At 37.1% G+C, this 25,432-nt stretch overlaps 1 protein-coding gene across 2 annotated transcripts in view; it reads right to left on the bottom strand.

Annotated features, from left to right (window-relative positions):
• Positions 1-15,132: 15,132 nt before the first annotated feature.
• LUZP2 (leucine zipper protein 2) overlaps positions 15,133-25,432 on the bottom strand; it is a gene marked incomplete at both ends in the record, with an annotated part of 495,487 nt that continues 485,187 nt past the window's right edge. For both annotated transcript variants that reach the window (XM_080714586.1, XM_080714587.1), the window contains 2 exons: positions 15,133-15,237; positions 16,431-16,508. In XM_080714586.1, the coding sequence (XP_080570712.1) occupies positions 15,133-15,237; positions 16,431-16,508 (183 nt within the window). The remainder of the gene's footprint in view (positions 15,238-16,430; positions 16,509-25,432) is intronic.

Raw genomic sequence — 25,432 nt, 5'->3', positions numbered from 1 at the left:
CACAAGCCTGCCCAATATTTGTAAATTAGTAGGACTGCTTTTGGTTTTGTTTAGTTTTTGTTTTTTTTCCTTTTGTTTGTTTTTGTTTGTTTGTTTGGTTGTTTATTTTACTTTGTTGTCTCACATGAGTGCTAGTTCTTTTTATTTTATTTTTGTTCTTTTTTTCTTTTTTACTCTTTTTTGTTGTTGTTTTGTTTGTCTTTGATATATAATACTTAGCTTTTGTATCTTGTTTTGTTATTTTATTCATGTTTGTTTGCTCCTTCCCTTCTTTTTTTTTACAAACTTCTTCACTCTAGCCTATCTACTCTCTTCTCTCAAAAGTTTTATTTCCTTTAATGTATCTCCTTGTTTAGTACTCAAGGTATTTCATATCTCCATATTTAAATATTCTACTAACTACAACATTCCTACTCTCTAACCTTCTCCCATCCTCAACCAGATACTACCTTATCATACTTAAATTTTTTCTCAACCTAATCTTATCCTCTACCTTACCACACTCCTGCAGCCATCACCCCAGCTCCTCCACTATCACCCAACCCTCACCATTGGAAAAGGTACTGTTTACCTGCTGTCACTTCTAAATTCCTACTACTAAGACTGGATTAGATATAATAACCACAAAAGATGTCAAAATATCAGAAAAAAAAGCATAAGAACCCTGAAAATACGATAGGAGAGGAAAAAGGCTGAGGTTGATTAATAAAGGAGCTACATCTAAATATGTGTAAAAGTATGAATATACCATGGTTAAGCTGGACACTCATTGTTAGGAGGGGGAAAGGAAAATGGAGGGGGTCGGGTGGAAAGGGTACTAAGCACAGTCTAAAAGTACACCATTTTCAATATGTTCCACATATAAATAAAAATTAAAAATAAATCTAGCTTGAATTTATTAAATGTTCATAGTATGCCTAATAATATCATTAAATATTTAAATTGATTGCTATTATTTTTATGAGCTAGATGATTATTATTACTAGTCTTTTGATGAAAGTAGTGAACCTCACAGAGGTTAGCCAACACATTGGTTTTGTCTCAGCATTTACTTCTTCCAAAACTCCTGTTAAAACTTAATCCTCACAGAAACATGTCAATGCCACTTGGAAGTGAGACCTTTGAGAAATGATTAGGACTAAATTAAGTAATAAGAGCATGGCCTCCATGACTGCATTAGTTTGATAAGTAAAAAGACACCCAAGATAGTGATAAGTTGTTTCCCTCCCCCACATGATCTCACAGTGGAAACAGGAGGTTGAATCCTGGAAGTTAGAAGTGGAGATATTGCAAGACTCCAGGTGTGTTGGGGTCTGCTCAACCGCCTGGCAAAACTTCCGATGAATCAGCTACATGAAGCGCCGAGTGCACTGGGGTCTACACAACCACCTGACAGAACTTCCGATGAATTGGCAACATGTAGCACCGAGTGGATATGGAGGGTGTAACTACTCTCCTTGCCCCCGCTAGCCCAATTTGGTAAATTTGAGCCTTATTGGCTCAAATAATGCTTCCCTGCTCGTGAACCCCTTGTGCATTGGATAATAATTGGCTACAAGTTATGTGCTTTGCACATGCAAGAGTAACTTTAGCTTGATAGGTCAGAGTAGTTTCCTGTTGGAAATCTCCCTTGCAGTTTTTTTTTGCTTTAAATTGGGTTGCCTGAGAGAAATAAACGAGATCCTGCTTGACTCAACTCCAGGCTCATGTGTTTCTGTTTGGGCCATTGGCACTCTCCTTCTTTCTCAGCCCCACCGCTGATGGTCTGGACCTGTCACAGGTGCCTTGAGATTTCAAACATCGTGAGACAGACTCCAGAGGTAGCAAGAGTACAGATGTTGGGAGAGAATCGGCATGCCTATAAAACATCGGTGCCTCCGATCCACCATGTGACTCAGCAGGCCGATCAGGACTATGCACAACTCTCCAGATGCATGGCCTGTCGGTCCCTTCCCCCATGTCTGGCTGACTCTTCAGAGGGGCTGGTTCCGAATAAAACAGCGGCATCTGATAATCCAGTTGGTGTTTTTACCTCCCTCCTAAACCCCCTAACTCTATTTTCAACCTAACATTGTGATGCCAAACCTAGGAGGAGTTTTGGGTTTTTTCCCCCTTTATTTTTCTCCCTTTTTGAGCCCTGGACTTTCCAACCCACCAGCAGCTCGAGCTTGAGGTTCCCTGCTTGTGCTAGGCTTGCAGGTGCGGCTTCATCTACCACCGCCGTCACTGCTGCCACCGCTGCCATGGAATGCAGGCTGCAATCCCTCCGCTGCTTGCAGGATTTGTGTGGCCACTGCAGGCTCCATCTGCTGCTAGGCCGTCAGCTCCACCCGCCCAGAGCCAGGGTTCTTGGGGGGTGCTGGCACCTGTTCTGCCGCCAACTGCCTGCACGGGCCAGGACCTCCGTCCGACACTTGGACCTCCCACAACCACCTTTCTGACTTGGCTCTGGTCCCTACTGGAACCTCTGGCACACAGCCTGGCCTTGGCATCCACCACAGTCACCCGCACCAGGCTTGACTTGCAGGCTTAGCTCCACTCGCTGCCACCACTCCATTCCACCTGCCCCAGGCCAGACTCACTGGTGGTGTGCCCCGTGGCCCGGCCTCAGCCTCTGCCACGCGCCTAGAAGCCATTTTGTTTCCATGCCGTGGATCCAGCAAGCCATGCTGCCCACACACCAGTTTGATTCCGTCCACACCAGCCACCAGACACCATGTGCCCCAGATTTATTGCACCCCAAGCAGTTTCTCAGAGCTTCTGCCGTAGCTGGCGCTGGCCGCCAACATTTCACTATGATAGACTCCCTCTCTTTCCCTTGGTTAGCAGGTTCTGGACTTGGGTCTTCTGGTCCACTGGGACCCTGAAATCCAAGCACTTGGTGACCCACTGTCTCCTGGTCCACTGGGACCACCCTCCAGATGACCAGGTCATCCTCTGGTTTTTGAGAAGGGATGAAGATGTCTTTCCCGATCTCTTAACCCCTGTTTCTAAACGATTGATGAGGAAAATAAGATACCTGTTAACCCATTTTAATTTTCACCCGTGAACCTGAGCACCTGTCTGGCCTTGATACGAGTTGGGTAATGGGTTGCCTTGGCCCAAGAATGGTTAACAACTTTTGTAAACGGTCTGGTAAATGGGTCCTAAATCTTTATGTCCAGGTTTTTTTTTTTTTTTTTCTTTCTTGCATTCCCGTTCCTCCAAATGCTCTCCCTCATCAGTTGCCATTTTCCAGCCAGCTGCCATTTTGTGATGGCACGTAGTTGCTGCCTGGTGATGTCACAGTCACCATTTTGGTCACCATCTTGTGACATTACACAGTCATGACCTTGTGACGTTCTGCAGTTGCCATCTTGGCCTGCACCAGCCTGCAATTTTGCTGAGTCACAGGCACAGTCAATATTTTGTGGTGACACATGGATGACACCATCTGACCTAGCTGGCTTGTAGGTGCCACTTTCTTTAGACACTGATTTAAAGGTTCTCTCCTTACTGCCCCAGTCACCATTCTATCCCAGGACAGCCTCTTACTCTAACCCACACTGCTCCCCCTGCCATCCTCCCTTTAGGAACCAACTCAAGAGGTTTCTCAAAAAATTAAGAAAGGCTGAGGATGGTCCTCAAACTCCTATCTGAGATTTGGTTAACATGGCATTTAAAGTTTTTAATTCCAGAGAAGAATAGGAAGAGGAGTGTATACTCCAACTTTCTCAAAAAGGAGGTCCCTGGTAGCTACCCTTCTGCTGGCGGTTGCGCTCAGCCCTCTGGAGCACCACCTAGGGGTTGAGGACAGCAATGATGACTACCTCCAGGAGGTAGTCATGAGTACTTCATGGGAGGCCCCAATCTTGGCCTCGCTGGCCCCCACACCGAACTAACCCCTCAGCTAGCTCCACTCTTGGCCTCGGAGGCCCCATTATTTCCTGCCTCAAGTGTGGCAAGACAACACCCACCAATCAGACTGTGCCCAGCATGTGGCCAGGAGGGCCACTGCAGCAGTGCTCTTGGAAAAGTGGTGAGCCCCAGGTGCCTCAACACAGAGGGGACCACCTTTCCAGACCAGGCCCCGCCGATGGCCCTATTCAGCCTGGCCAAAGAATGATGGCTCCTGGATCCCTCAACATTCATCCTCCTTGCCAGCTCAGGGTAACTCTGCAGGCTGCGGGTAAGCCAATTGCCTTTTTGGTTGCCTGCTCAGTCCTTTCATCCTTTCAGGTCCTTAGTTTTCCTTTTCTGATCTCGGTCAGTAGCTGGTGAGCTACTGTTCAATTTTGGACTAGCTCTCATGATTTGCCTTTTATTTTAATAGCTGCTCTGTTGAAGTCTCCTTGAACACACACCACCAAGCTGTCCAGGGCTACCTCTGGCTCCCACTGCAGCCATACTTTCACCTGCCCACTTCCCACTTCTGGAGGACCCGACCTCTCCCAGCTAAGGGGCCCCCCTATGATGTCCCCTGACAGCAGGAAGTAGCTTAAGACTTGGTCTCCTCCCATTATTACCAAAAGGCCAGGATGATAAGTTGGGTCTCTCCCCCACATGATCTCGCAGTGGGAACAGGAAGTGGAACCCCAAACGCTAGGAAATGGCAATATCTCAAGACTCCAGGTGCCTTGAGACTCCAAACATCGTGAGACAGACTCCAGAGGTTTTGAGACTACAAATGTCACAAGAGAATTGGCATGCCTATAAAACATTGGTGCCTCCGATTCACCACGTGACTCAGCCGGCTGATCAGGACTATGCATCAGTCCCTTCCCCCATGGCCAGCTGACTTTCCAGAAGAGCCTGTTCCAAATAAAACAGTGGTCTCTGATAACCCAGTTGGTGTTTTTACCTCCTTCCTAAACTCCCTAACTTTATTTTCAACCAACAGATTGCAAACATCTTTGTCTCATCACATGGTGCCCTGATCCACAAAAAGTCTTCATCAGATGTAGACACTTGGCCTTAGATACCCCAGCTTGGAAAACTCTTAGCTATATGGACCTTTATTCTTTGTAAATTACATAATTCATGGTATTCAGTTATAGGAATAGAAAATGCTCAAAAGTACACAGCTAACAAAATGCTAAACAAAAATTTTATATAAGCAGTTTGCTTCCAAAGCCTCTGCTGTGAACATATCTTAACTTTTCAAGTACAGTTTAATCCATACCCTTAAAGTAACAGTGAAGTAACTTTTGGGAAACCTTGCATCAAAGTAGAGTATTTTAAGAGAACAAATTGAGAAAAGCTCAGGAAGGCTTCTAAGAATTCTTCAAAACTTGCAAACATATCAAAATCAATCAGTATGCCAAACCTGAGAAGGGGGTAGAGGGAGGGAATGGGGGAAGAACTAAATGAGTAAAGTGTGCATGAATGACTCTACCATTTTGTACCCTGATAAAATGTATGACTACAATACACCAATAAAAATTAAAAACAAAAATAACTTGTACCACAATCACAATGTTCATCTTACTCCCAGCTTCGGCTAGGCATACCATTTAACCTTTGGAGGTGAAGTTTAGTGAACTTGCATTTTTTCCCTATATTTCAGGTAAGGGTATGCAAAATAATTGTACAATATATTTTAAAAAAAAAACAATAGTTATTTGACAGGTCACCTAGTAAATTTGGAATCCACTGAAACTGGGCATTGTGATTCAATAGATAAATCTATATTCAGATTATGTAGGTAAACAAAATTATGTAAAGAACACCAAATTTACAGTACAGTGCTAATTATCTTTGGTTGCTGAACCATGGTGTAGTCTATATTTTATTTTGCAAGTTACATGTATAGATTTGATTTGTTTTATCTCAAATTTCTAGTAAAACATAAAAAAACAGAAAAAGTAATGATGCACAATTTATTTTTAAAAATATATCATCATAGTAAAGTATTTCTTCACAAACAAACATTGTTTCGCAAAAGTGCATTTTGTTTGAAGTGATCTATGCCTAGAGATTTATTATATATATATATATATATTTGTAATCATACATCACTTTGGAATACAAGATTTGAGAGGATATACAAGCACATATCATCCAGTAAGCCCTCATCCAATTCCCATCCCATTCCCTCCCCCTCCCTCAATCCCATGCTTAATTGGTGAATATCTTTGATATATTTGTTTATGCACCTCATGAGTTTTAAAGAGATTCTATCCTCCCCCACCTCCTCCCCTCTGATTGGTCACCTTAATTGCTTCTCAATAGGGCCCTTTCTACTACTCGACCTCCTCCTGTAACCCCTTTCCTCTTAGTTCTTGCTAATTAGGGGAAGCATCTGGATTTTATTTTCTGTGCTATTTCTCTGTGCATGCCGCATTGCAAGTTCCAATCCCACTTTTGACGACCTGAGTAGTGACCTGGCCACCCGGAAGACTCTGATCCCAGCCTCGCTGGTCCTGGCACCGGCCTAACTCCTCAGCAGACTATTATCTGGGTCTCGCAAGTCCCAGCTCCATCCTTGCCTAATGGCAGTTTCTGATCCCAGCCTCCCTGGCCCCATCACCAGCCTTACCCCTCGGCAGAGTCCTCTGATCCCGGCCTCTGAGGTCCCAGCACCGGTCTTGCCTTATGACAGCCTCCGATCCCAACCTCGCTGGCCCCAGCAGCGGCCTAACCCCTTGGCTGGCGCCAATCCCTGTCTCGGAGGCCTCAGTAGCAGCCTTGCCTCAGGACAGGGTCCAATCCCGGCCTCGTTGGCCCAGGCTCTGACCTCACCCCTCGGCAGGCTCCAATCCCAGCCTCTGAGGCACCAGCACCAGCCACACCTCAAGCCAGGCTCCGATCCTGGCCTTGCTGACCCTGGGACCAGCCTAACCCCTTGGCAGGCTCCGATCTCAGCCTCAGGCCTCAGTAGCGGCCTTGCCTTACAGCAGGCTCAGATCCCAGCCTTGCTTGCCCTGGCACCGACCTAACCCCTCGGCAGGCTCCAATACCAGCCTCTCTGGCCCCGGCACCAGCCTCACCCCTCAGCAGGCTCCGATCCAAGCACCCTCTTCACCCAGCAGGTTGTCCCACGTTCCCGAGGGTGCATGGTGGTAGTATTCTGCCTCTGAGTTAATTTCTTCAAAAGTTCCAGGTGTATTACATCTCTGCCTCCCCTGAGTACTTGCCACTGCCAATGTGACTGCCTCTACCATTTTGAATCTTTCCCAAGCTCTTTTCCCATACCGCATAAAGTCCAGTGTTCCTAAGCATGCGATGGTAGCATTCAAACTTTGGGCTAATTTCTTCAGAGGATCAGGTGAGTTGGATAAGATGTCAGCTTCTCCCTAATACAAGTCTCCACTGCCATCTCGGACTGCTGCCACCACTGCCTTCCTCCTAGGTCTCCACTAGACTCTTTCCTTACAGGTGATGTCCAGGATTCTTAACAATGTAGAGAAGCCTCAGTCCTTCTTCGCGAGAAATTTTTCCAAAAGTACCACTTCAGATGGATATGTTTTGTCTGCATCTCCAATATTCTAGCTGCTGACGCGGCCATCTAAACCCCTCTCGAATATTTTTCTGTTTTCTTTTCCTTTTTTTTTTTATTTCTAAATAAGCGAAGAGAGTATGTGTGGTTTGGGGAGGATGTGGGATCAGGCACTCAGTACCGGTACCGATGAATTTTTTTTTTTTCTTTCCTCCCTTCCAAGAGCAGAGTTCAACAGCCTCATCATGCAGAGCAGAATCTGCTGTTTTAAGCATGCCACGGCCTGATCCAGCAATGAAGTCTTGGGTTCCTCTATACCTTGCGGCTGGGCCTTCCTTCTGTTTGGCATCGGGCCTCCTGAGACTCAGACTCAGCCTCCTGCCCGGTACCATGCCTTCCCATGGGTAGGTTGAGCCGCCCCCCCCTCTCCGCCCAGGGCCCTTCCGAGGTGGGGGCGCCGGCAGGTGCACCACACGCACCCACCAACCCCGCCCGGAGCTGGAGCCTTGCCTCCCGGACCTCCTGGCTCTTCCAGGTAGGGGCTCACCTAGGGGTGCCCCGCCCACCAGCCTGGGGTCGGGGCCTTGTGACCCGGACCTCCAGGCCCTATGCCTAGAGATTTCAATAGCATTTTTTTCAGAAGAAAATACTTCTATTGCCTTTTGAAATAAATGAAATCAGTATAACCTTTTCCGTTGACTTAAAGATTTCACTCTTATTTTCTTTCATTAAGGTCACAATGGATATCATCTACAACAATTCATTACCTCATTTTCTCAAAACAAAAAATCTTTTGGTTACAATCAGGATAAACTGTAAAATCTCTTTGAAGCTTCATGAAACAAAACCATGTTCAAAGGAACATCCTACTTTAGGGCATCCAGAGAATTACCTTCATATTTAAGGTGTTCAGAGAATGATTCCCTATTTACCTTTCTAGTGTAAGTCTTATTATAAATAAATGAGCAGAGTTTGAGTGCTAAACTGGTGCCATTCCAAATGATGATGGTCCTCTGTATCAAGTGATTAACATACATTGCTTAAGTGGTGTATTCTTTTGCATAACCTGAATTAGCATAGTATGTTTATTGAGACTACAGAGAACATATATGTTTATAAGAAGGTATGCGACAATTATTAAGTTTCAGTAAATAGCTTAATAGTCAGTGGAAACCTAATGGTCAGTGGAAAACAATTTTCAGGGATATCTAAAATTTATGTAGAAACAGATAAAAAAGGCAAATGATTACATCAAAAATGAAGTGATAGTGAAAGAAGAGATAACTAACATTGAAGATCAATATTATAGAGAAGATCAGTCCTAAATTCTCTTACAAAAATTTTTCTTATCTATCTGAGGGGATGAGAAGGAGAAAGAGGCAAATTCTCTAATGCACATGATTTACCTTAACAAATATATCAATGTCAATCACTAAGCCAAGCATAATGGTGGGGAAGGAGCTGGAATTGGGTAAGGACTTATTGGTTGATATGTGTATGTATGCCTTCACCATCTTGTGCCCCATTAAGATATATGAATACAATGTACCAATAAAAAAATTAAAAAATAAAGTAAAATAAAAAATAAGCAAAAAACAAATATACTCCATTGAATGTAAATGTTAAGTTTTAAGAAGAGACAGAATGTATTCCTAAGTTTAAGTAGTATGGATTTCTGCAAGTGCTTTAGTTTATTAATCAGCTATTTCAACATTTATATGTACTTATTTTCAGTACAAATAAACTCTGGAGCTTTCAGGCAAAATTATTAACTGTTTTCATTATGGAAGAATGTGGGTTTCCCTTTAAGGATTTATTCTTTTCAAAACCACACCCATCTTTTTATCCCTTATTTTAAGTTGAAAACATGCAAAGAGGTTGCTCACTTTATTCCCAAGAACATAAATAAAAATAAATGTATTATCATTCAAGAATCCTAGCATTAATTTCATCAAATTGACGATGACATGATTTACTTTATTGAACCAACCTACTGGATCCAGAGCTTTGTTAATGCAGAAAACATTTATTAACTATTTCACATTTTTTTTAAATCTTGTGAGCTTAATTGAGTTTATAATCTTTAAGACATCTATGTAGCTTAGAAGTAACATATGACTGGAGACACATATAGTAAACAATTCAATTTTATTTGTGCTGCATGTACTTTAGAAAAATTATTTTGGGATTTAAAGTAGTTAACTTAAAATATGTTCTTTTTTACTTCTTCTACATTCCTCATCCTATCCTCTACCCCTGTTATTACTGCTCCTCTATCTATGAATTCAAATCAGCTGGGCTAAGTCATTCTTAATGGTTTTCATAGGCTCGGTGTTGTATTTTATTCATGTAGGAAACATGACCATTTCAAGATTTGAACTATATACCAAATAGACACTGATCTACATACTCAAGGCATTATCTAAAATAGAGGCATAGAGTACAGATTTTGGAAATTTCTAAACCAAAAAAAATAATTGATTTGGGAATGAGAATGCAGAAATATAAAGGACTCAAATTAATTTTTTTGGGGAAAGTCACCATCATGTAATTACGAATATGCCACTAATTTGACAAGAATCCTCAATTCTGCTGTTTCCTTTAAAAGTATGCTGGGACCTTCTACTAGACTTACTTTGAATGGGTTCTTCATCAAGGCAAAAAATTGTTTGAGAGTTCATAGATATGATATTTAGCTTGATGTACTTATAATGTATATTTATATAAAAATATCACACTATTCTTAAATATATGCAAAAGTTTGTCATCATTTAAAAGTAAACATTAAACTAGGAATGTTGGCACACACCTTAATTCAATGACTAGAAAGTCTGAGGAAGGAAGATCACAGGTTCAAGGCCAGTGCATGTAATTTAAGGAGACTTTGTTTCAAAATAATAATAAATAAATAAATAAGGATTAGAGGTGTAACCCAGATGTAGAATGCCCATACTGCCTTCTTCAGTAGCGCGTGCGCGCGCGCGCACACACACACACACACACACACAGAGTAAAAGTTTGAATTAAAAAAGACAAAGTCCACTTGATAGGATGGTACAAATTCTTAGTTCCAGTGCTTAGAAAGTTGAAACAGGAATATAGTGGTTTTGAGGGCAGCTTCACCAACATAGCATGACTTTCTAAAACCTAGTGAGACCCTGTTTATGGTTTCAATCCCCAGTATACACACACACACACACACACACACACACACACACACACACAAACACACACACATATACATACATATATTTATATATATATGTATATATAGACATATATATGTATATGTCTATATATATAGACAGACAGACAGACAGACAGACAGAAACAAACAAGACAGACAAATCTTTGCCAACATGAAACTATATTTTAAAACACTAAATTAAATAGGAGTTGTTTGGGACTCTGAAAAAACTACCAGATTGACATTTCAAAAAAGTTCTTAGATTGTGAAACACAAATGCAAGTACCATTTTCCATGCTCATGTTTGCTTTTTCAATTAGCTTATATAAAGTATAGTCATCTTGGTAACAAACTTTTATTAAACAAAATTAGGCCATCTTTCAATACTTCCTTTTATTCTTCACCACTTGATCATTAATATCATATAATATGATCTAGATTGAGACATAGCTTAGGAGGATACAATACTGTGCACATTAGTTAGAGAATGTCCCCTACATAAGCACATATGCGTTTTCCTCATTTTGTAGGTCTGGCCAACTCATTCTACTTTATGGTATCAATAATTATTTTAGTCTCCTCTCCTATTAGTGCTAATTACAGTACTTGATCTATAAAAATAAAAGATTCCATTATAGCAAAGTTCAGCTATTCAAATTGTTCATCTAAAACAGTTAATGTCTCCTTTACGTATCACTGTCTTAGACTTATAATTGAGTAGTTTTTATGAAATAGAATTGTGACTAAAACAGCAGTGTGATGCTAAATATATGCTTAGAAAAAAATAAAATTAGCCACCTAGTATTATTAGTATTCAGATGTTTGAGATTACACAAAGAACCACATCCAAATAAATGACTGAAACCATTCACTTTTCTCAAGAGCAGGTTGTCATTGGATATAGTCAGCATTCACTTAGGTCTTAGACATTTGAGGCACTAATTCAACTTACGTAGTTAATTCACACAGAAGAAAAGACAAAATCCAAAACAAATTTTAACTTAGAAATAAACACATGGTATTTGATCAGTATTTTCAAATTTGACAAGATTTTAAAATAATGCAAGGGAAATAAAATGTCTGTTAGTTCTGGTAATATCTATATTAAGTACAAGTCATTCCAACATTATGTATGTGTTTTTTTAATCAGTACAAATCAATTCATACTCAGAAAATTATAAGTAGTCAGTCTCTTGTTGCTTATCATTACAGGTGCTTATATGTTTTTGCTATCCATTTTCAAAATTCAAGTTAATGAATTTCTGTATGAGGATAATAATGAAATAAGTGTTAAAGGCTCAAGAACTATCTATTTATATAGGTGATAGTCAAAATACATAAGAAGTAATATTTCTCTTATAGTCAAGTGTCATATATATAACCAATCCATTTTAAGCATCTCTGCTCTTATTTTAAAGCAATGCATTTTTTTCTTTCTTTTTCTGCAGTATTGGAGATGTAACTCAGGAGCATTCTACCTCTGACCTACATCCCCAGCCCTATTATTTTTATTCTTTATTTTGAAATAAGGTCTCACAAAATTGCAGAGGGTCTCACTAAGTAGTTGAGGCTATTTATAAACCAAAGATCCTCCTGTCTCAGCCTCCCAAGTACCAAGATTACAAGCATGTGCCACCAAGCTCAGAAGCAATTAAATTTTTGATTTTTTCAATTTGAGAAAAATAAAATGTACTCATTAAAGTACAGTCATATAACCGGGCATGGTGGCGCACTCCCGCATTTGGAAGGTGGAGACGGGAGGATCGCCCAGGTTCGAAGCCAGCCACATTGGCTTAAGAGACTCTGTTTCCAAATTAAAAAAAAGTATAAAATAGGCCTGGGAGTGTAGCCAGGAGGTAGATGGGTATCCAGGAACCTCAGTACCACCAAAAAAAAAAAAAAAATACAGTCATATATCATATTTAAAAAGAATCTCCTATTTAACTATTAAAATGAACTCATGGAGTATTTCTTAAAAATCCTTATAGAAGCAAGGTGTGGTGGCGCATGCTTGTAATCCCAGCATTTGGGACGCTGAGACCAGAGGATCGCGGTTTGCGGACAGTCTCAGCTACTTAGTGAGGCACTCTGTAACTTAGTGAGACCCTGTTTCAAAATAAAGAATAAAAAGTAGGGAAAGGGGTGTAGCTTGGAGGTCGAATGCCCCTGGGTTCCATTGCCAGACCCCCAAAAAAAAAAAAAATCCTCATAGAAATTTTCTGATACAAACTGTATATGTGTGAAAATTATGGAATAAACATACCATGTTAAACTCTGTAGGATGCATAAAAATGTTTTTAAAAGGGAAAATATATTATTTTGATTCAAAGCTCATTTGATCTTACCAGGAATTGAGAAAAACAAATTGATTATATGTGTCACACTAAAAAAGGAATTCAGAACACAGAAAAAATAATTAAAAATGAAGCTGCTCAAACTTGATTAATATTAAGCCAAATTCTCACTGTTAAGTGTTATTTCTTATAACAATTTCAGATGCCATTAAACACTGTTTAAAATGTGAAATAGCAAGTAACTTTGCACAGGATCACCAGCAGCTAGGAGGGAAGTTGGGGACAAAGGTGAGGGTGGGAAGAGCGCCTGAGTTAAAGCTAAAGCACTTTATTCACTTTTGTAAATAAATGGCAATGTTTAGGGCACCTGGATACAGTGAGAAAATGACAGAGAACAGGACTATGGAGGCTAGTAATATTCCACCTTGTAGAATTAAAAGATATTGTAGAACTTGGAAGTATTCAGCAGAAATTTTAGACCTTGGTCTTTTCTTTTTTTCTGGTAACTCCAGCTGGAAATGCTGTAGATAGCCTATAATTATTTCTCTTTACCAGGTAGCCTGGCATATCGAAAATACGTATATATGGGTAAATGTTAGTGAGCTACTTTGCAAATGGAATTGCTACTTGAGTATACTACCATATTCCTTTTACTGTAAATTCTATTTTTCAATTCTTTAAATTACTAAATTTCTTTAAATATTCCTTTATGATTAAATGCATGCCATTGTATCAAAAAAGGTTGTTTTATTTAATATGTTAAATGAATTATAGGTTTACAAGTTACAATGAACATCTTTTTATTAACTTCTTTCTAGTATACAATAGTCCAAATGTATTAATTGTAGATTGACAGATTAATTCTATATAACCAATGGTTTCATATTTTTCGTCTTCTCAAAAATGTTTTTAAACAATCCAAGTGAGTATATTCAGTGCAGACAACCTACATGATTTCCTCAATTACTAATCTGAGTCTGCAAGTTCGAAGTTCTATTGATTCTACCTGATTAATATTCAAGGTTTAACTTTTCTTTAAGTTTGTTCAGCTTATGCATGAATGCAGTTATTTAGTCAGTGATACTTATATATAGAAACTTAGCTTCAAGGATTAAAAGAGCCATTAGTTGATTTTAATAATCAGTCCTTTTTAAATGTAAATCTAGATGTATTGTGTTTACAAGATACATTATTTTCATCAAATACGTCTTTGAAAATGTATACTATCTGCTGGCATATTTATACTTTAGGATTTCTCTCCTATTCTACATTCTACTATCCAATTTCATACCCAAAATAAAGCTGAGCCTTTAAACCAACTTGATTGATAACTTAGAATAATCCTAGCAGGTTTATTTAAGGGGTGCATATATAGAGTTTTAAAAAACAATTGTGTCAGAAATTTAGTCATTAATCCAATTCTTTTGTCTATATCATGTCAAATATATTTAATGAATTTTGTTAACTGAATAAATAATTGAAATAATTGGCTTGGCATTACACAAAAAATAATATATTTTGTGGTAGTGAAGATTGAACCTAGAAATGTTATTACTCTGAACCATACCTGCAGATTCTTCTATTTTTAATTTTTGAAACAGAGTCATGCTAAGTTATCATGTTTTAACCTTGAACCTGTGATCCTCCTGTCTCAGCCTCCCAGGTGCTGATTACAGGCATAAACCATCATTCTTGCCTTAGACAAAACAAGAATTATTAGTTCAAAAGAATAAGGATAATAATAAACATCATTAAGTAAAAAATTTATTTGGGTAAACAAAAGTCCCATCTTGAAAAAGTGACTCTAATTTTCTAGGATAGCATTAAACCTTTATGATGTGGTTATAATTTAGATTCTAAGAATACTGAGAATCCACTGCATGTATTCATCTTCCAATTGATTTTAACAATTAGATTACAGAAGTACTAGATATGCAAAGAAAAGTACTAAGAGTTAGGTTACATTTGAGTTCAAAATAGTCCAATTTATACTGAGCAATTTAGAGACAACAAAGAAATATTTATGACTGTGGAAATTCATTTCAAGTAGGTTATTGCTTAAGGATCATAATCGGCCTGGAATCTTTTGGAAAATTTATAGACTATTTTATAAAGTTACATAAAATTGTGAAAAAAGTTGCATGCTTTAGAAACAGTATTTCCATCAAGCCTGTAGTCTAAAAAGAATATGAAGACAATAGCAAATGGATGTCTATAACACAGTTTCTTGGTATTTACAGAAGTTTTTCTTCTCTAGCTGCTATCCCTTCAAAGTTGCTTGATTGTTTTTCTGGGTTTTTTTTCTCCTCACATTCAGAACAAGGAGGCATTTGCAATTTCTGTCAGACAATAATAGAAAGACAATTAGAAGACTAAAAATAAGTATATTTTCAGATAAAAATATAAAATACAGGACATTGAGGAAAATTCACGTATCTCAACAAATACTATAGAAACATAGAGATAACCACAAGTGAAACAGGTACAGCTGTTAAAAGAAATCTGGCTGGGCGTGGTGGTACACTCTTGTAATCCCCACGCTTGGGAGGTGGAGACAGGAGGATCGCGTAGGTTTGAAGCCAGCCTCACTGATTTAAGAGACCCTGTTTCCAAATAAAAGAAATATAAAATAGTCTGGGAGTGTAGCCCAGAGGCAGAAGGATTTCCAGGAACCCCAGTACCACCAAAAAAAATCTGCTTCAAAAAAGTATACATTTTATCTACAACTGGCAAAATTTTTCAGACTACTTTGAACATACTTTGATAAAGTCATTCAACTTTGATTAATTGAACCCTAATAGGACTTAAGATTGATATGATGCAATATTTTTGGTCAATTGTAAAACAATAAATATGAGAATTCAGAATTAAGCCCTTGAAGTATATGTGTGGTTGGCTTTTGTGGTGGATGAGTATTTCTTTCCATCTTCTCCATTTTCCCAATTTTTCTTTAATTTTTTTTCTTTTCTTTTCTTTTCTTTTTTTTTTTTTTTTAAGAGGGTCTGCGGATGGAACCCAGGGGCATTCTACCTCCGAGCTACCCTCCCTGCCTTATTTTTTATTCTTTATTTTGAAACGGGCTCACTGAGTTGCAGAGCCTTACTAAGTAGCTGAGGCTGTCTGCGAACCGCGATCCTTCGGTCTCAGCCTCCTGAGTGCTGGGATTACAAGCGTGAGCCACCACGCCCGGCTTTTTATTTTCTTAAGAAAATAAGTGTATGCATGTTCTTTCTTTTCAGTTTAGTTTATATTTTTATGCTATTGTTTTTTGGTTGTGGGATGGGCAGAAGGGGAGAGAGAGATCTTTCGACTTTGATCTCCTGTTGGCCTCATATAATCAAACCAGAAGTTTGAGTGGCAGGCAGAGCATCCATGCAAAGACCCAGGGGCTCCGAGAGAAAGAACAAACTTTTAGTAACTAATCTCACATCCTACCAAAGCTAGACGAAGAGAAGTACATGGAATCCAGTACAGCTAAGAAGTGCATCCCAACATAATCAAAATGCAATATACTAACAAAAAGAAGGAATACCTGTGGGACAGGCTCTGATTCTCCCCTACTGTTTCTTGAGGGGCTCTCCTTGTGTGTCATTGAACAGCTTCTTCCCTCCTATAAAAGCAGCAATTGAAAATGGTCAGTTGAGTTAAACAAAGAAAGAGAATAGTAAACCCCTTAAAAAAATTCCCCACTAAGCAGTTTCAGTTACTTTTGATACAGACTGCAAGGGGAAGCTAGGGCCAGAAACGCCACGATACGAATGGGATTCCAGAGAGATGAAGTCTCAGTGATCCGTTTTGGGATGTCAGCAGTGCTTACAGCAGTCAGCTGCTACAAAGAAACAATTTCAAGAGAAACTTTTTTTTTTTTCTCCACAAAAAGTAAAAAAGAAGTGAATAATAATAAAAAGTATTATATTCCTGATGCATGGGGATTCAAAGATTTAATTATGTTAATAATCTGTGTGCAAGACAGAATTCAATTTAAATAATATGATCATTGATTTCTTGCCAAAATTTTCAGTGCTTTTAAAAAGACTGTATTTCTATGACTAAGATTCTATATTTTGCTAACCACTGAATTTCATCTACTTGCTTTAACTTTTTTTACTGGACTGACAAAATATTCCAATTGTGCTTTGTTCCTATTTTAACAAAGGTTAAAATATTGCATTTTCCTTCTTTGGTTTGATCTTTTCTTCCTGTCCCTCGTGTCCATCACTTATTTTTTGTCTTAAAGATGAACACACTTTTAAAGTTTTTGCAAGATAATTTTGTGTATGAATTTATATTTTTTAGGTACTGAGGATGGAACCCAGGGGTATTGTGCCTCTGAGCTACACACTAAGCCATTTTATTATTCTTTTTTTTTTTTTTTTGAAACAGGGTCTTACCTAGGCAATGGAAGGACTCACTAAATTACTAAGGCTGGCCACATATGAGCAATCCTCTTGTCTCAGCCTCCCAAGTACTGATATTACAAGCATGTGTCACCATGGCTGGCTATGAACCTACAGTTTTATATATAGCTTCCTGTAACTGGTTCCATGAATAAGGCAGAAACTAAGAATTTAATAATCCATGACCGCTGGACAACTCTGACATTGAAGAATTCTGATTCTTTTTGAGGGATCAAACACGGCTTGGAGCCAGGTATTGTGGCACATTCTTAAAATGTTAATACTTGTGAGGGTGAGACAGGAGCATCACAGATTCAAGAATAGCCTCAGCAAATAGAATCTCATCAACCTAGTGAGACACAGTTTCAAAATACAGCTAGAGGTATAGCTTAGAGGCATGTTGTCCCTCAGTTCAATCCCTACTACCACAGAAAAACAAATGTCATAGAGACCTAATCTGGCTTCAAATTCTATCTTTTGAAAAAATTCTGAGTAAATAATAACTATGTAAATTATATCATTGTTTAAAGTACTTCAATTCATATTTAGAATTAGAATTTAAATTTGTTTTATTTATTTTTGTGGTACTAAGTATTAACTTTTATTATTATTATTATTATTATTATTATTATTATTTTAATTTTGAGGCAGGGTCTCATTAAGCTTCTGAGTCTGGGTAGGAACCTGTGAACCACATATTGGGATTACAGGCATAACCCACCACACCTGGAGCAAAAATTTTTACAGTGTTCCATATTTTCATATTATTTTTATTTTAATTGAACACAACTAAAATTACCTTAATCCTCTGAAACCTGTCAAAAGTTGTTCTTTCTTTTTTTTTTTTTTACAAGAGATTAAACCCAGAAACATTCTACCTCTGAGCTATACTTTTAGTTCTTTTATTTTTTATTTTGAAATTTATAAAGCTGACCTTGAACTTGCAGTTGTCCTGTCTCAGCCTTTCAAGTATTTGAATTACAGGCAGGTGTCACTGTGCCTGGCCAGAAATTTTTATACTCAAATATTCAGAGTTCAATATTCAGAGCACATTTCATGAATCCATTACTAAATAAATTAAGTAACTAAAAGAATAATAACATAAATGTTTCTGTTTGAATTGACTCATAGTATTTATCTGTCAGAAATCATATACTACATATGATCAGATCATGAATAAGTTCCCATCACAAGCAATATATCTTAGAATTTTATCACTTCAGTGGTTGTACAACTCAACCCCAGAGGTAGTAAGCTTTGAGAGTGTTCCCTTTACGTGCATTCAACAAAATATAACAACAAGAACAATCCTTTTCTGTAGTTGCAATTGCTATGGAGAGATCCCGTGTCTCAAAACTCAGAGGGCTTTAAGGATTATGTTATCTCAACTTCTGAAATGAAACTTTCCAATGATAGCAGCAGACAGTCTTCTGTGGGGAAGGCTGAGAACCAATTTTCATACAAATCGTTCAGTGTATAAGGCTGTTCCTTTTTTCTCTTGCAGAGATCATGGGGTTTATCCTGTTATACCTTTCCTACCTTGTCAAATTAAACACTCCAACTTTTTCTGACCTTGCCTTTCTACAACCCTTAACTGTCTAAGCCACCAGAAATATCTTCCCAAAATAGATTATAACATAAATATTCACTGCATTTGTCAATCAAATCAAAACAAATATGAAAATATACCTCACATAAATATATGTGGAATATCATGCCGGACATGGTGGTGCACGCTTGTAATCCCGGTGCTTGGGAGGCGGAGACAGGAGGGTCGCGCAGGTTCGAAGCCAGCCACGCTGGTTTAAGAGACCCTGTTTCCAAAAATAAAAAATAGGTCTGGGGGTGTAGCCCAGAGGTAGAAGGCCTTCCAGAAACCCCAGTATCAGAAAAAAATATATATATATGGAATATCATTGCTATAGAATAAAGTATACACTTACACAAGTATCTTATCAGGTATGTCAAACATGGCTGCATTTATAGCCCCCTGTTAACACTCCCTAACCCATACTGAGTGTAATAGTCACAGCATTTTGCATTTTCTTCTTCACATTTGACAGCATCTTTACATTTTCAAGCATTCACTCAGGTTTTTGTATGTCCTGAATAATCATAATGCATTACCATATTGCAAACTCCCAATTATTATTTGTGTAGGGGTACTAGAAATTGAACACAGGGTCATCCTATCTCCAAGCTACATTCATAGCCCTTTATTATTTTTTGTTTTGAAACAGGGTTTCACTGAGTTGCTGAGAGTTTCATTAGTTTGTGGGAGGCTATCCTCAAACCCACAATCCTCCTTTCTCAACCTTCCGAATACTGGGATTACAGACATGTGCGACCATGCCCAGATTCCTAACTATCATTTAGTGAACAGTTCAAATTATAAGTCCCTGAGGATTATAAAACTTGTGGTGTGCAAAAACTTTATGAAACTAATCTATTTTCCCTATTCTCATGCAACTCTCATGAAGTAGATTGTACCTATAAAGTAGGTATAATTGTATTTATTGGGTAAATTATTGCACAATGCCAGAGTAAATAAAAATATGTGCCCTCTTCAAACTTCCTTTTGGCCATGAATAATAAATTGGAAGAATAGGGAAATTTTCCAGTGCTGATAAAAGATTCTCAGAGAAGACAAAATGCTATCCATGTTGTGTCTAACAATCCTTATTAGACTCATCACTCACCTAGAAACTTAGAAAGATTTTACAGTTAGTATAAAAATTCTGGTCCTGCAAAATTTCATTATTTTTTCAGTCTCCTTGTTTATGTCAGTCATGATAAGTGAATAGACAGATGGAGAAGACTGGAGAGATAGATGGAGAAGACTAGGGAGATGGATGAAATTAGGCAGTTGGAAATTTCTCTTAAACCAGTGAGATGTGATATATGAGCCTGGCCATCAATCAAACTCACCTAGATGAAACACAACAAATGCTCAAGAGATAAATGAATGGGGATTAAAAGAATGAAACTTTGCTTTCACCTACTCATATTTAGATTTTTATTTTACTATGACTATTTATTACACAAACAGAATTATTTGTCAAACTGATAGGTTCTTTGCTGCATTCCTCAATACTATTTAAAGCAATATTGATGTTTCATTTCTTTAATGCTTTTTTCTTGGTGGCACTGGGGATTGAACCCAGTAACATTGTACCTCTGAGCTAAACCCCTAGTCCAGTTTTATTTCTCATTTTGAAACAGGGTCTCACTAAATTGGGAAGGCCCTCGCTAAATTTTCCAGGCTGGAAAATTTACACCTGAGATCTTTCTGTCTCAGCCTCCTAAGTACTGGGATTACAAGAGTGTGCCATCACTCCTGGCTTTCATTTCTTTAATTCTTATTGTACAACCTGAAACAGAATTATAACCCTTACAAAAAGAGACAAAAAGTTCTGGTTTGTGTAACAGATTTTATGAGTAATAAAATAAAGCTGTGATTATACTCCTGGGATAAGGCGTCTATGCTCAGGCATTGTTTAAATTTTTAAATATACTATTTACTAGTTATGTGGCCACAGAAAAGGTAATCAATTTTTCTTCATCTGAATTTCTATATTATAAATAAGGTGCAGTTTATGGATAAAGACTTATAAGGATTAAATAAGAAACATATTAAGTCACTTATCTTAGTACCTATTAGCCTACTGAGATACTAAGATACTGTATATTACAGTACCCATGAAGCTGGGCGTGGTGGCGCACGCTTGTAATCCCAGCATTCGGGAGGCTGAGACCTGGAGGATTGCGGTTCGTGGCCAGCCTCAGCTTCTTAGTGAGGTCCTGTGCAACTCAGTGAGACCCGGTTTCAAAATAAAGAATAAAAAATAGGGCAGGGGTGTAGCTTGGAGGTAGAATGCCCCTGGGTTCCATCCCCAGACACTCAAAAAAAAAAAAACAGTAACCATGAAAACAATGAACTAACGGGGCACATGATATTAGTGAGCTTTATTGCCCAGCCTTAATAAAAATGCACTAAGTTATAATGGCGTGTTCTGTGTAGACTGGTAAACAATCCCCACATAATGCATGATCCAATCAGCACATACTATACAAACACTTGGCTCTCTTGAGCAGCCTTGCCATATTTTGTAGCACATATCTTGCTCTTACAAAATTATTAAATAATTTGGAGATTAAATTATTTCTTTTCGGGGGTAAGAGTATATTTATTTTCTTTACTGTTCCTTGTATTTTTATTCCAAAAACTAATTTAGAGTCTAGCCTCGTTTTTTTGTATATAATTATGTTTTTAAATCCTAACACATCTACAAATCTAGAAATTGTTTTCTACCCTCTAGACAAACATTAACATATTCATCAAGTCAGCAATGTATCTTCCAATGTTTAATGATAATGCTCTATCTCCAAAGAGTTTAGAGAAAACTGTCGTTTTTGAAAAGTTAAAATAAGAAAATTTATATGCTGCTTATATTTCTTAATAGAGTTCACATGAAGAAGCCATGAAGAAAAATAATTAAATTAATCACAAAGCAGATTCATACATAATGATTAGTTATAAAGTGATCCCCATATAATAATTTAATACATTTTACCTATGTAAATGTCAATAAAATTATGTAGAGTTTTAAAGATTCTACTAATTTATTTATTATGAGAAAATAATAACTTTATAATATACTAATTTTTCTCAAGGAAATCAACAGAAGTAGAATGGTGAGAAAAGAGGGAATATAGTATGAGGATTGAAAATTTACCTTTTGGTAAAAAGAATAATGGCTTTGTAAATAACAAAACTTTGGAATATATTCAGGCTAGATTTCTCTCATTTTTAAAATGTACAAAACCAGTCAGGCATGTTGGGCATGCCTGTAATCCCAGTATTTGGCATGGGTGAGGGCTAACATAGTTTAAAGTTTGAAGCCTCAACCGCTTAGCAAGATCCTTTTTCTAAACAAAATAAAAAGGGGCTGGGAGAAGAGCTCAGTGGTAGAGCACCCTTCAATTACTAGTACAACCCAAAATAAATTAATAAAATAATACATACAAAATCATGATAATGACGCTATTCAAAGATAAATTGAGGTGAAGTATATCAAGTGTCTGGGCAATGAGAAGTACAGGTTCTGTATTCAGAAATTTTTTGAGTTCACTTTCCCTTGTTAATTGTTTGCCATGAGGGCTGTAACACAACTTCTTTGGACCTGTACATCATGTTCACCACTTATTTATTACAGCCAAATAATAGACTTCATGGGATCTTTATGTTTTATGTTTTATTTTTCCCATAAATTTGCTTTATTAAATTATTATTAGTTTTAATTGATAAACTGTTGTCATACATCTTAATGGGGTACAAGAAGGTAGAGGCACACACACACACACACACACACACACACACACACATAACTCATTTATTTCCCCATGAAGATGAGGACCTTGAAATAAATGCCTAACGTTATAACAGGTTACAAAATTAACAAATAATATCTATTGTTATTATTATGAAAGGCTACCAAATATGTATTTAAAAAGTGGTAGGTTTTTATAAGAATATATATGGTCTTCATGATTTGGGAAGATATATTACATTAGGTTTTTCAGATGTGTTTGAATTAATGGACTGACATTTATGAAAATGGTTGAATTACACTAAAATGTATTATAATTAAATAAATCATTTTACTATAAAATATGGAAATAAAGAAAAATTATTAATTTTCATTTATTTATTTATTTATTTATTTATTTTTTATTATTATTATTATTTTGGTGGTACTGGGGTTCCTAGAAGCCCTTCTTCCTCCGGGCTACACTCCCAGACCTATTTTATATATATATATATATTTTTTTTTTTTATTTTTATTGGTGCACTGTATTCATACATCACAGTGGGATACAAACTTTTGTAGACATACATGCACACATCGCCCAGTCAGCCCCCACCCGATCCCCACCCCGTTCCCTCCCCATCCCTCCTTCCCATGCTTGGCTTAGTGGTTGACATCTAGTATTATAGCAGTTTATCCAAAATTAAAAATGATAATTTCACATAACAGTTTCATTTGTCTGATACCAAGCTTTTGATGACTTAAAGATAACATTTCAATATTTCTTTTTGCTTTCTTTCTTACCAGAGAATATTTCTTTTCTATTTTTTTTAGGTGAAACTATCATATATTTATATACTTATTTTTCAGAAAAAATCTATCCTAATATGGAATATGGACTCTAGATACCCAAAACGATCTTGAAAAAGAACAAAGCTAGAAGATACATATTTTCTGATTTCAAACCATATAAAGCTACAATAATTGAAACAGTGTAGTACTGTTCTAAAGGCAGATATATAAACCATTGGAGTTAAATAAAAGCCTAGAGCTAAATTCTTCCCTATATTGTCAAGTTATTTCTGACAATGTTTCCATGAACATTTGGTGGTGGAAATAATAATCTTTTAACTAAATATTGTTGAAAAATAATAATTACATGGAAAAGAATAAAATTGGATCCTTACCTAATCCCATATACAAATATTAACTCAAAATAGATAAAAGGCCTAAATATAAATGTTAAGACTATAAACTTTTAGAAAAAAATCTGGGTCATAAAACCTCACAACATTGAAATTGGCAGTGATTTCTTGGATATGATTTCAATGGCACAGGCAACAGAAGAGTATACAAACTCCCTAAAAAAAAAAAAATATTGTATATCCAAAGACAATGTAACATTTCAATATTTCTTTTTGCTTTCTTTCTTACCAGAGAATATTTTTTTCTATTTTTTAGGTGAAAATATCATATATTTATATATTTATTTTTCAGAAAAAAATCTATCCTAATATGGAATATAGACTCTAGGTACCCAAAATGATCTTGAAAAAGAACAAAGCTAGAAGATATATATTTTCTGATTTCAAACCATATAAAGCTACAATAATTGAAACAGTGTAGTACTATTCTAAAGGCAGATATATAAACCCTTGGAGTTAAATAAAAGCCTAGAGCTAAATTCTTCCCTATATTGTCAAGTTATTTTTGACAAGGTTTCCACGAACATTTGGTGGTGGAAATGATAATCTTTTAACTAAATATTGTTAAAAAATAATAATTACATGGAAAAGAATAAAATTGGACCCTTACCTAATTCCATATACAAATATTAACTCAAAATAGATAATAGACCTAAATACAAATCTTAAGACTATAAACTTTTAGGAGAAAATCTGGGTCATAAAACCTCACGACATTGAAATTGACAGTGATTTCTTGGTTATGATTTCAATGACACAGGCAACAGAGGAGTATACAGACTCCCTAAAAAATAAAAAAATAGTATATCCAAAGACAATGTAAACAGAGTTAACAGTTACTAATAGAATGGGATAAAATATTTCCAATTGCTATATCTGAAGGTATATTAATATTCCAACTAGAAATCCTAAAAATTAACAACAATAAAGGCAAACAATACCATTTAGAGATAGGTAACAGACTAACATAAATAATGAATCTCCACAGATAACCAATCTTAATTGTCTGTTGGATGGAAACTCTTGTTTCTCTGGTTCTGGTGTGTGTTACCTATTTCTTCTTTGTAGTTAATCTCTTTGAGTATTTTCTGTAGCGCTGGTTTTGAAGACATAAATTCCTTCAGTTTCTGTTTGTCATGGAAGCTTCTTATTTTTCCATCTAATTTGATAGAAAGTTTAGCTGGGTAAGAAATTTTTGGCTGGAAGTTGTTTTCTTTCAAAATTGGGAATATGTTACTCCAAGCCCTTCTGGCTCTCATGACTTGGTTTGGGAAGTCTGGAGTGATTCTAATTGGTTTGCCTCTGAATGTCACTTGGCCCTTTGTTTTTGTTGCCTTTAAGATTCTCTGCTTGGCTTCCACAGTGGTCATTTTGACAATTATGTGGCGTGGAGATCCTCTTCTCCGATCCTGTCTAAAGGGAGTTCTATAAGTTTCCTGGACCTTTGTATCAACCTCTTGCTCTATGTCTGGAAAATTTTCTGCTATTACTTCTTTGAAGAGATTGTTGATCCCTTTGGTTTCACTTTCTTTTCCCTCCTCTATTCCAATTATTCTTAGGTTAGCTCTCTTAAAATGGGCCCATATTTCTTCAATATCAGATTCCTGCTGTCGGATATTTTTT

The sequence above is a fragment of the Muscardinus avellanarius genome (genome assembly GCF_963383645.1).
Source record: "Muscardinus avellanarius genome assembly, chromosome: 1".
Taxonomy (NCBI): domain Eukaryota; kingdom Metazoa; phylum Chordata; class Mammalia; order Rodentia; family Gliridae; genus Muscardinus; species Muscardinus avellanarius.
The sequence above is the reverse complement of the archived record's forward strand: the minus strand, read 5'-3'. Positions and strand labels throughout refer to the sequence as shown.